Here is a 12,263-nt window from a genome sequence, read left to right on the forward strand (position 1 = left end):
CTGCTTGAAAATTCCAATTATTTTCTATTCAGTGTGATACTATGGGCCCTGTTTTTGTGATGACATAAATGCAAATTTACCTTGGTGCAAGTGGAATTGCTAGTTTTGTCTCTTGCAAACAGAATATTTATTGCTGCACCAGGATTGGTGGTGTCATGGTCTGCAGAAAACATGTTTGCGTCAACATGGGTTGGATGCCACAATAAGGGGTGTGTCAATAGGAGCATACAACACTGTACAAGTTTTGTGGTCAATAATGCGTTTGTGTTTTAAACCAACCCAGCCCAGGTTTAAACTCACACGCTGCTGCATTGCTGTGTTGGTGGCATTATGAATACGCTGCACATACCGTATGAAAGCATGAACACAAAACACAGCTGCGAGAAACATTTAGTTTATTCCTGTGAAACTATTTCATATACAAGCTGTGTTCAGTTATGCAGCCGGATGTTGGCTGTTTAGGCATTGTCCCTGTATGGAGGTAATTAATTTTCAGTAAGCTATTTTAATGAGAGCCATACGGAATGTGGGAGACAGGCTGTTCATCTGTCTAATAGTGTAAGATACGTGTTTGTTATACGCACGTAGGTGCTCTGGTTCTTATGTTCATTTTTTACCTGTGACTAGAGTAAAATGGAGTACATAATGGGATGCTGTTTGAGGCCTACATGAAGCACATTTACTGGCAGCACTTTTATGGCTGTTAGGGGACCGTGGCTACCCATTAAATCATGGCTACTACTTACTACACATATCGAACCCAGAAAACAACTTTCTATTATTCCTGCTTTTGGCAGGGCTGGGTCAATGATTGAATGAACTTTTGAATATAAACAATGCATTTCGGATGTTTGGAATGGTTGAGTGGTAATATTGCAGTGTAGCCCTCAGAAATCCTATGCATTCTTCATGCTGCGCTGTATTCTGTAGGACGCAGCAGTGGCCGTGTAGTACGATGGTTTGGGAATGGGGCTCATACCCTTGGATCAATTCCCAGGTGGGATGCTGCCAATTGCACCCTCGAGCAAGGTATTTAACCTGAATTGCTTCAGTTGTTTCCAGCTGTATAAACAGATGTAAAAAAAAGCAAAAAGCTGTGTTTGAAATGGATGCATTGGAGTGAGCAGAGACCGGTTGCCTGCAGAGTTGTTTCTCTAATGAGCGTACATTCATCAAGTGCATGTCTGAAATAAATGAAACTTAGCTGAAGTGGCGATTAAAACGTTTTTTTTAAATAGTGGAATTAAAAATTGACAGCAAAAAAAAACACAAAAAAATCAAAGAAACAAACACTGACATGAACTGAAAATCTATTTTGTTTGAAGGGGAAATAAATACAGAAATGCAAACTATCCCATGTCGCCTTTGTTTTGATATCACCAGTAATGGTCTGTAGAGACGCTCGTGAATCTTCCACAACGTGCTTGCTCTTTGGCCATTGGCCGTGTGGCTGTCTGATTGGCAGTACTGAAAGCAAACCCCCTCACACCCAGTTAATGTATTCCTATCAAACAACTGCACCCTAGTTGCACTAAAACCTGGTGTCACGAAATTACAGAAATTGGAGTTGGAGATGTCCTAATTTTCCAGAGCCTCCTTTTAGGGGCTTGTGTTTCACCATTATGCCTTTACTGTTATCTCTAAAGTGGCAACTCTTATATTCCTGTAAATGTATCTTCGGTGTAATGTAATGGTTTGTGTGGTGAAAAACATTTTTGTGGCCTTGAACATGGCACTGGGTCGCTAAACTGACAAAAAACCTGCGAAGCGATAAGCCTTTCTGAAGATACAGTATGTTTCAAGGTTTTGCCTGTAATGGCACTCTAATTATGGAGGTTTGGAAAAAGGAAACGTACTGCAAGGGTCAGTAAAATGTTTTATTTGTGGTCTTCTAGTGCTGTTCTGCTAGTCTGCACAGCCTAGCTTCCATAGTAACTGTCACTTTTATGAGTCAATTCAGTTTAATCACAATAAATGTTGCCCCTCACTTAGAGTAACCGATTTGAGTGCTTTTTTGTCACTTCTACAATATTATGACTGATCACTCATGGTCAAATGGTGGTTGAAAAGATGTGTAAAAAACATAACAACAGAAAATGCTGAGTCTCTTGGCAGACAAAGTGCATTGTGATTGTGATTTGACTGATTAGAGGCACCATTGCATTTGTTTTAGCTGCTCACATAGTGCAATGGCAGTAGGAATGTTAACAGATGTTCGTAAAGCAAATGGAAATGAAGAACTCAACCGGCACTGTTTGGCTTTCTGCCCTTTTTGCCACCTAGTGGTACAGTGAGAAACTGTCATTCCTTCAGAGGAGCCACTTGCTCACTCTTATTAAACCATAAAAAAATGATAATACTGTTTCTGGAGATGCTCAGTCACAGCCAGAAATTAGGACATTTTTGAGTTGTATGCATTTGTTTTGAAAATATTTACGTATTTAAATTTTGTTTTGGGAGCATAATTTTGTGGTCTGGAGTAAGGACAAGAGGACAAGTAAACAAAGTATGCTTTCTCAGAGTTAGTACATGCTCTATTTGCCATAGCTTGATTGTATTAAAAACATACTTATGGATATTAGTACTGGATGCTTGTTCTGTGGAAATCATCCGGAGTAACTGAATGTATTTTTCAAATGTTTAATGGGCTGTGATGTTCTTATAGTTTTCCATTAGCAAGAAAGCCTTGTTTCCTATATGCTTGACTTGTTGCGTGTTGATGATAGTAGTCAGTTTAGTAAGAGGTGTTGTTTTATATTTGCATAGTTTTTATGAAAAATCTCCCCATGAAATCAAAAATAATGAAATCCACCTCCGCAGTTCCATTTTGAATGCTGTATGTGTTCTAATAGTGACAAATCATCGCATTAATCAAAGCCTCAGGAACAAAACACAAATCCTATTTAAATGCGTTTCAAATTTTAAAAAGGATCAATAAGGTACATTGAGTAGAAAACAAATTCACAGTCAAAGGTCAAAGTCAAAGGTTAGATAATTCATAAAGCTGGACACTCGCCGCATGTTCAACCGTTTTACTCATTTGCACCTTTGTTTACTTTGTCTTTCTTAAGCGCAGTTAATAATATTCAAACGGTTGCAACTGCCTGGATTTCGGAATCATCATGCTCTACCCTGTGGAAAAACATTCTGTGCTCATTAAAGGAGCTTGCAAGGACCCATAAGTCCCATTTCCTTTCTCTTTCAGTATGTATATTTTCAACTGACCATGCTTCTGCTTAATGCATTTAACATGCTCTGGGCATGCTCTGTCATAAATCATAATACAAATCTGTCATGTTTTTAAATTGACAGATTTACTACTATATTTCTGCATAAGCTCAGTTGGTAGGTCTATGTGTGGGTGGTTGGAGGTTAAGTAATACCTTCCCTTGAAAGTAATTAGGTCTTTAAATTGCATGTGCACTGTGTGTAAAATAATTACAGACAGAGCTCAGTGGTGACTCCGTACGCCTTACCACTGTTGTCAAGGTGATATTAATTGCAGGTGTGTGAGGGACTCACAAGACGCATTCCTTCCATTGAGGATACGGCTAATTGGAGTGGATCAGTTATTAAGTCATTAATCATTTTCCAAGTCCTGCTGACACAAGTGCTTTAATTCCATTAGGTTATTCTTTCACTGGATTGAAGCGAAATTACACTGCCAGGGGCATCAGAAAGGGCCAATACAGCTCAACACTCTTCTCAGAGAGTTCAGCTTTATAGTTACGCCTAACTCAGGAAGATTAGGATTTGAATTACCTATTGAGGGGGAAGCACGTTCTCAATGTGTGCATTGGGCATATTGTTTTTCCATGTACTCCCTCCTCATACACCGACAACACAGTCCAGCTTGTCTTCCGTACAGAACACCGTGCCTTGGTCTCTCCAAACTGTAATCTGTACAGTAATGGTTACTGATCGTTTTCAACCCTGTATGATGCTTGGTTGAGAATTGGTGATTGACGATTCCTTTTTCATTTCATAAAGTATGTTTAATAATTGCACACTAAACATGGTGATGATGTATAAATGAGGACAGTAATACTGTATATACAGTAAGGCCCTTCCTCTTATATAGAGATACGGTCCTATTTAAACAGTATAGAAAAAGCATGAAGTGTAAAATATAATATGTCATCCACACTGGATAACATCTGCTAAGATAATTTTTGCTGCATTTGATATTTTTGATTTACCATCGTCACGTACCCTAGATAACAACATCTGCTAAAATGCCTTTCTTGCTAAATGTTTAATTGTGCAGTGTTGCCGAATTTATTGCTGTGGGCTCCCAAGCAACTCGGTCTGAAAAGGCAGTCATGCACAGGTTGCGACCTGAGGGGCGGGGGCGGGGCTGTTTTTCTGCCCGGCTGTGTCCCAGAGTCTGCAGCAATCAAACACCGCTGCCTTCACAGCTGGCTTGGTTTAAACCAGCGCAATCAAGGGAAGAAAATATAGAAAAGGCAGAAAAATATTGTTAAAAATAAAACGATGTTATCAGGAAACCTTCTTTGTGTACTGTACGTTACAGTGACTGTAGCTCATGCCTTTATCTTTTGCTTATCTGTGTCAGTAAAATGCATTAAGTTTCCATGAAACATTCTTACTTTTTCAAGGAGAAGTAAATCTTCTTGAATTTTTTAAACATTCATAAATATTAAAATAAAACAGGGGCCCCAAGATGTATTTATAGTATGTATACATCGTACAAGAGATTCACATAACATGTTTTTTTTTCCAAACTAGCATGAACATATTTTATTCTAATTCAGAATATGTTAAAGTTAAATGTTTAACCCCTTTATTTGCATTCATTCGGGTTTTTTTCTGGTGAAATTTTAAATCAATCTGGTCACTCAGTCAATGAAACTAGATAGCTAATGTTTTTTATTTTCTACAGTCTTCCGGACCGGCTGCTGCCAGAGGAATTTTACACACCTAATAACCCATAATATCATTTGGTTACCAAGTGACCTTTTGGAGTTTCCAAATGGCTTTTTTGGACACCTGCCTAGACATAGCTCAAAAAAGAAAAACAATGCAAAATGTTCACTTTTGGTGGTATTGTCAGGAACAAATTAGAAGGATACAAATGATAAGGGCAATTCTAGGTTGCGAGTGCCCTGCAGAGTAGTGATAGTCCAGGTGCTGTCTGAAGAGATGCTTCAGACCACGGAGTAAGATGGGCAGACGCATGACAGGTTAAAGGGCATTTGTTTGATAGCAGTCATTGTGGCCATCCATTTAGCACTGTAAACCTTGAAGTTGCTGCGTGGTTATGAAAAAATAATTGAATCTCTTGTAATCTTTGTGATCCATTGGTGTTCTGCCCAGGTCATTTGTTCTGGTAATGCTCAATGACATCACAGCATGTCCCATCCCAGTGCCTGCACACTAATCCATGCGTCGCCTGGGCTGCCAGTCATAGCTGTGGCAGCCATTTTAATGAGTCCTCTCTCCTGCTGGCCCTTCGCTCCTTCGCTAATATAAAGATTTCTCCTCTCCTCCTGACCTCATTCACCACATACGGGGCCAGGCGCTGTGGGTCGCGTACCTTTCACAGTGTAAATCCTGCTGATGGGTCTCTGAAGGATCGCTGATGGACTGCTGGTATGTGTGTGTGTGTGTGCAGCGGATGTGGCTGTGAAGACATTAGCCAGCCGCGCTAAGGGAGCCAAAATGCTTTATTGTGACAGATGTGTCTGATGCTCAAAGTGGGCTTCAGAGAGCCCTCAGACAACATTAGCTGTGAGATTCCTCAGCACAGGAATCATTACTTACCTTTAAAAACTCAACTGAAACAAAGATGAGAGAATGTCATTTCTTATACACTAAAAAATGTGGAACATTATGTTCCTAGCGTACAATAGGGCTTTCTAACATCTCCTTTGTTACTAGTTCCTCACATTGAGACAGATATTTTAGCGTCTGATAAAAAAAATTCAACATGGTGAAAATCTGTCGATATGATACAGTGCATGTTTTCTGATAGTGCTACTTGGACTATGTATGCACATTTTGGCTAAGGTGCTAATTCCTGGGCATGTCACCTTTGTTTTGGAGTGCGGAATTAGTCAGTTGGTTACCTACAGTGTAGCTGGGAAGCTACAGTATAAGACAGGGATGTAAGCCAAGAATGCGGCGCTGATGAGCTCTGTATATGGGCATTGCTTCCTCTCGCTTCAGCATGTCAGCACCACCAGAGCAGTGAGCAAGTACTGTATGTACTGTAATGTACTATAATAGTCTGTTTTTTCAACCAAGAATCTAACTCTGCCTAGATCCCCAGAGAATTTGCAGGCGGGCGTTGGTGGAGATGAACGGTGGACCTGCAGACTCTGGTACTGAAGGCCCCTTCAGGGGGCTGTGTTTTGATCAGAAGAACCGATGTCATTGCTTTGAACATTTCCAAAGGGTAATCTGCTCAATTTCGTCTTTATAGGGCTGGTACGTCCCTGGTCACGGTTCAACCAATATAGCTCCGCGCCCATCTGCAATATATATGCTTCTCTGTTATTATTACTGACTGCGGCAGCATATTACCTGCGTGCGCCGGGGGCTCCAGTCTTTGCAGGCTGGCCTCCCTGTGATGACAGTGGAGAGGAAATGTATCGATTCCCCCTGGAAATGCACAGACAGCTACGCGGAGCTCATCCCCGCATTTCCAATTCTGCCTCACACCGGCACCGCATCTCCTGTCCGAGAGAGGTGCGGCTGCACCACTCCACCCCCTGTGCTTACCTTAGATCAGTTGGTTTTCTTTTAAAAGGTATCGTTGGGTCAGGATGAAGGTTCGTTAAGCTGATCCAGGATCAGTGGTGCGGAGCTGAGAGCACCTGGAGCTTTGAGGAGCAGATCTACGGGCTCCAGCTGTGTCGCTGCACAGCTGTTTATCGAATACGAGGCCCAGCTGCACATGTTGCCTACAGCCAGGAGAGGAATCCGCTGAGTAATGAAACACATTGTTCAAAGTTCCCCTCCAGAAGAAAAATGTAGATATTTCTTTTTTGACCCTTGTTCTAACATCATTGATAAGAGCTTGGGCTACTTGTTCGGTTGTGTGGAAGGTTACACTTTTTAAATGTAGAAAATAGGAATTATTTATACTCTGAAACAAAAGATTGTATCTCCTGATTTTATAAAAACAGAAGTCATTTCTTTTGCCCTCTGGCATTGAAAGGAAGGTTAATAAACTGTTTTTTGGTTTATGATTACATTTTAGATTGAATATCTGATATGTTTTGTACTTATGTTTAATGTGATTAAAATGTAATGTTCTTGCATAGCACAAACTGTGAAAAAAATTTGACATGCTTAAATTAAGCTAACCTCATAACTGACTTGCAATGGACGGAGTGTAGCACAGTCGGTAAGGAACTGCGACCAAAAAGGTCGCAGGTTCGATTCCTGGGCAAGGACACTGCCGTTGTACCCTTGAGCAAGGTACTAAACCGTAATTGCTTCAGTATATATCCAGCTGTATAAATAGATACAATGTAAAATGCTATGTAAAAAGTTGTGTAAGTCGCTCTGGATAAGAGCGTCTGCTAAATGCCTGTAATGTAATGCAATAACCCCTATTTACACACACACACACACATGCACACATTCGATTTTCATGTTGTTTGTTAAGAATGGAATTTTCAGGTGAAATGAGGGAACTTTTTGTGTGCAGCCCTTGAAATAATAATCCTGTTAACAATGAATAATGACGTGGATGTTGGAAATTTAGAATGTTTCCTTTGTATTGCTACATGAATCAGATCTGATAATTGCGCCAATTAAATGCCTATTATTTTACCTACTTGGCAAAGTATGTTATTATACCTTTCATTTGTATCACAAAAAAGGCTAAAATTAAATCTCAGAACAGGTATCACATAGGGCTACGCCTTCAAGCAATTATTACTGTCAGTCATCCTCATAGTTTTTGTTAATCAGATGCGTATTGGTGTAATTCCTAATGTGAGGATGAGTGAGGGAACAATTCAGTTCAGTGGCTCAAATTTGCATATTTATGCAGCTTTCATGGGAAATCCAGTCTTTGACTGGTTTTGGATTTGGAAATCCTGAGACTATTCTTACAGTGCCTTATAGGTGTTGATTAAATACAGACATTATCTTTTACAAGTTGCTTCTTTCTGTTGAATGCTTGTTTAAACATAGTGGCATGAATCGCACATTTTTCTGGAGGCTTGCTAAACATAAACGTGCGGGATAAATACTAGGATTAGTGAATGTTTGATCGTCTGCCACGTTAAGTGCTTAATCTAATTCAGAAGACACGTTTGCGCTGTTCTTCGTCATCGTTTCTTATAGGGGGCATGTTATAGGCATGTTAGTAATGGCTGTATTTGTGGCTGTAGCAACTCAGAGAACGGAGAATGGAATTCTGTGTAAATAAGCGGTGCCCCTGTTGCTGTTAGTTACCCATGAGAAGAATCTCTTAATTAGGACGTACTTTGCCGAACAACATTTCCCTCCTCCTGGTGCAGCAGAACATGAGGTATGGGGTTGGTTATTTAATCTTGTTTATAAACCAAAGGCAGATCACATTTATGTTAATCAGATTAACTAACCGTAATCCAGCTGTGCTATATTGACTCACAAATCCCAAGAATCTGTTTGATCCAATTTGCGCATCAAGGTCTTCTGCTTTTCGATTCCTGCAGCTGTTTCGGGTTTGTTTTTCTGTGTGCTGTCTTTGTAGGATATGTTGCTCAAGTCTCTGTCTCAGGCTGTAATGTAGCAAAATGCAGTCCTAGCCTGGATATGTAAATGGGAGCTGGTCTGCCAGGTTTGCTGACAAAGTAATATTGTGGAGTGTTTCAGAAAATTGACTGTGCTGCTGTCATAACAAAAAGAAAAAAAAAGAGTGATCTCGCTTTCCTGTATTGATATACCACATTAGCATAATAATGTTCCGCTCAGGATATTAAGAAAGTTTTGCACTTATATTGACCTTTAAATGATCAATACACACTGTCAGATAACAATCAAATCAAACCCTTGAAGCCTATTTTAATCCTTTATTTAAAAAAAAAAAAGAAAAAAAAACGTGAAACGAAACTTCAGTGTGCAAATGGTGCAAAGTGAAGAATTTATTTCTTAATCAGTAGCTATTAAATGGGCCCTTAACCCTGATGTGTATGAATCTCCACTGGTAGAGCCTCTGGGGTGGCATTTTCGCCAGTGCCCCAGAGGTGTGAATTTGACTTGAAAAGATATTACAGTGCTCCTCTGCAGTATCCTAGAAACCCTTCCCGTTCCCCTCAGCCATTTATCTATTTCATATTCGCTGCACGTTTCATAATGCCATGCACGTAGTGCGGCTTATTCCCGTGCAGGTCTTCATTAATGCTCAGTGTTTATTTCGGGTGGAGCTTCGCAAAGGAACTCCTTTTTGACAAGGGGAACATGATTTCAAACACTTGTGAAGTCCATCACGGGCAATTAGGATTCCCGTCTGGCGCGGCGCTCCCGTGCGCTCTGGTGACAGCTCCCGTCGCTCAGCTGCCGGTTTCTTTGTGAAGCGTTTTGACTGTAATTTGCTCCTTGCTCTCGCCGCGAGGTGATCAGCCGCGTCTTTAAACAGAGCGCCTGTTTACCACATCAAACAGTTCACCGAGAGGCGTCAAGCCGGAGCGGAGCGGAGTGGGGTGGCACCCGAAGTGGCACAGCGGGATGCCACCTGTCGGTTGAGCAGCTTGGCGTGTTAGCGTGGTGAATCTCATTTTGCTTTCGGATGGAACACAGCTGATTTTACACCATCCTGTGTGATGCAATGTGCTGTAGCTTCTTTTTCTTTCATTTGAGGTTCTAGTGGAGGGAGGGGCCCACTGGAAGCGCAGTTTGGCCTCTAAAAACTGGTCACTGTTCCTCTTTGTCTTCCTCTTCCTCCCCGCAGCCTGAAGATGGAGCCAAAGAGCAAGGGCCTGAAGCAGCAGCAGCAGCACCACAAGAAGCTGCTGGCGGCCATGCTCTCCCAAGACTCCTTCGACTCCGCCCCCAGCTCCGCCCCCTCGGTCACTGAGGACGAGATCGACGATGAGGACGACGCCATGGAGCTGCTGGGTAACTAAAGCAACCTCCCCCACCCCACCCTTTAACGGGCGTCTCTCAGTGTCCGTCGGGGAAGTACATGCGTATACGCCAGCCTTCCCATGATCCTCTGCAGAACATAACAGTTTGTTGTGGGTTGGTTCCTGATTAAAACTTTGCCTCCTGCCCTAAGTTGAATGATTGAAGGCTTGTGGGCGGACCTGTCCGAGCCCGCTGAGTGGGGCGGCTCAGAGCACGTGTCCCTTTCATGTGAAGGTCAGCCGTCTGCCTCTCATCAGTGCTAATTGTCTCGTCCAACCTGTCCTTCCATTGGCAGCTTTGTTTCATGTCACATGGGTCTGATGACTGATCTTAATTGGAGCGAACCTCGGAGGATCCGACTGAGCGTACGCCCTGAACGATGACAAGGGAAAATGCCTCATTTAGCTTGTTTGGTAACCGTAGCAACTAGCGCTGTATGAAAGGTTTGAAAGGTCTTTGTCTTCTAGTTTTAAAACTCATATTTTGTCTCTTGGATTCACCGAGCGTCATGGTGAATTGATTTCTACAATTTCCCCTGTTTTTCTCCTGATTTGTGCTTGTAGCTCCCTGGGTGTAGCGTACGCTCTTCACTGATCTTCTTGTTAGCGACTGGCTATTTACCCCCTACAGTCCACACATTACTACAGCAGGCAGGTGATTCAAAGTGAAGGATAGGTGTACCTCTCGCTGACTTTCATAGCTGTGGACACCTAGGGACACAGCCAAGTCTGAGATTTGAACCTGGGACTAGACTACGGATCTCAGCACACTGTCAGGGAGAGGTACTTCGTAGTCTGTGCCTATTGGGTGCCCCCAGTATGAGATATCTGGAATATCTGAACTACAGATTATAGCAATTACACTGTTTGAACTATCTTGAATTATACATGCTGAGACATGATCCATTATGGCTTTGTTAGAACTTGATATAGACTGTAGAGGTTCTTACCATTGCAGTTTCCAAAGTTAAGTGTTATCTGACATCAGATAAAGTAAGCTGTAATGCCTTAAGGAACCACGATGAGTCAGGGGACCTGTTTACTTGGACTGGGCATATAGTGTTGAATTATTAATATGCCCTTTTCTTCAGGATGCCACTCTGCATATATTTAGATACTGCTATCTGATTAAAATTAATTAGCTGATTAGTTATTGAAATATTGCGACGGTGGGCCTCACCCCGTGTGACTTCTGTGCGAGCGCTGACAGCGGCGAGCGTGTTTCCACTGAGCGCCCCGCTCGGCTTCCTGGGCTCGGCTGATTGAGTGCCCTTCCCTTGAATTAGCTCCAGCAGGGCTGCCAAAAGCGCCCCACAGGTAGCCGCTGTTTTATGAATGTGTCGCCACGGTCTGTGACGCACCGTCTCTCTCTCTCTGGAGGGGGAGACTCGGAGTGGCTCGTACACCCCGTAGGGCTGGGCCTGGATGGTGGAGGGCTGGGCCTGGATGGTGTAGGGCTAGGCCTGGATGGTGGAGGGCTGGGTCTGGATGGTGGAGGGCTGGGCCTGGATGGTGGAGTGCTGGGCCTGGATGGTGGAGTGCTGGGCCTGGATGGTGGAGTGCTGGGCCTGGATGGTGTAGGGCCGGGCCTGGACGGTGGAGGGCTGGGCCTGGATGTTGTAGGGCTAGGCCTGGATGGTGTAGGGCCGGGCCTGGATGGTGGAGTGCTGGGCCTGGATGGTGTAGGGCTAGGCCTGGATAGTGGAGGGCTAAGCCTGGATGGTGGAGTCCTGGGCCTGGATGGTGGAGTGCTGGGCCTGGATGGTGTAGGGCTGGGCCTGGATGGTGTAGGGCTAGGCCTGGATGGTGGAGTGCTGGGCCTGGATGGTGGAGTGCTGGGCCTGGATGGTGGAGTGCTGGGCCTGGATGGTGTAGGGCTAGGCCTGGATGGTGTAGGGCTGGGTCTGGATGGTGTAGGGCTAGGCCTGGATGGTGTAGGGCTGGGTCTGGATGGTGTAGGGCTGGGTCTGGATAGTGGAGGGCTGGGCCTGGATGGTGGAGGGCTGGGCCTGGATGGTGGAGGGCTGGGCCTAGATGGTGGAGGGCTGGGCCTGGACGGCAGAGGGCTGGGCCTGGATGGTGTAGGGCTAGGCCTGGATGGTGTAGGGCTGGGCCTGGATGGCGGAGGGCTCGGCCTGGATGGTTTTTCCTGGGGAGCCCTACTGCAACACTAGAGTG

At 43.6% G+C, this 12,263-nt stretch overlaps 1 protein-coding gene across 8 annotated transcripts in view; it reads left to right on the forward strand.

The window, feature by feature from the left end:
• Positions 1-12,263, forward strand: part of c4h8orf34 (chromosome 4 C8orf34 homolog) — an 84,429-nt gene that overhangs the window by 33,018 nt on the left and 39,148 nt on the right. For all 8 annotated transcript variants that reach the window (XM_064333034.1, XM_064333035.1, XM_064333029.1 and 5 more), the window contains exon 7: positions 9,911-10,077. In XM_064333034.1, the coding sequence (XP_064189104.1) occupies positions 9,911-10,077 (167 nt within the window). The remainder of the gene's footprint in view (positions 1-9,910; positions 10,078-12,263) is intronic.

Source organism: Anguilla rostrata, chromosome 4 (genome assembly GCF_018555375.3).
Source record: "Anguilla rostrata isolate EN2019 chromosome 4, ASM1855537v3, whole genome shotgun sequence".
NCBI classification, from domain to species: Eukaryota; Metazoa; Chordata; class Actinopteri; order Anguilliformes; family Anguillidae; genus Anguilla; species Anguilla rostrata.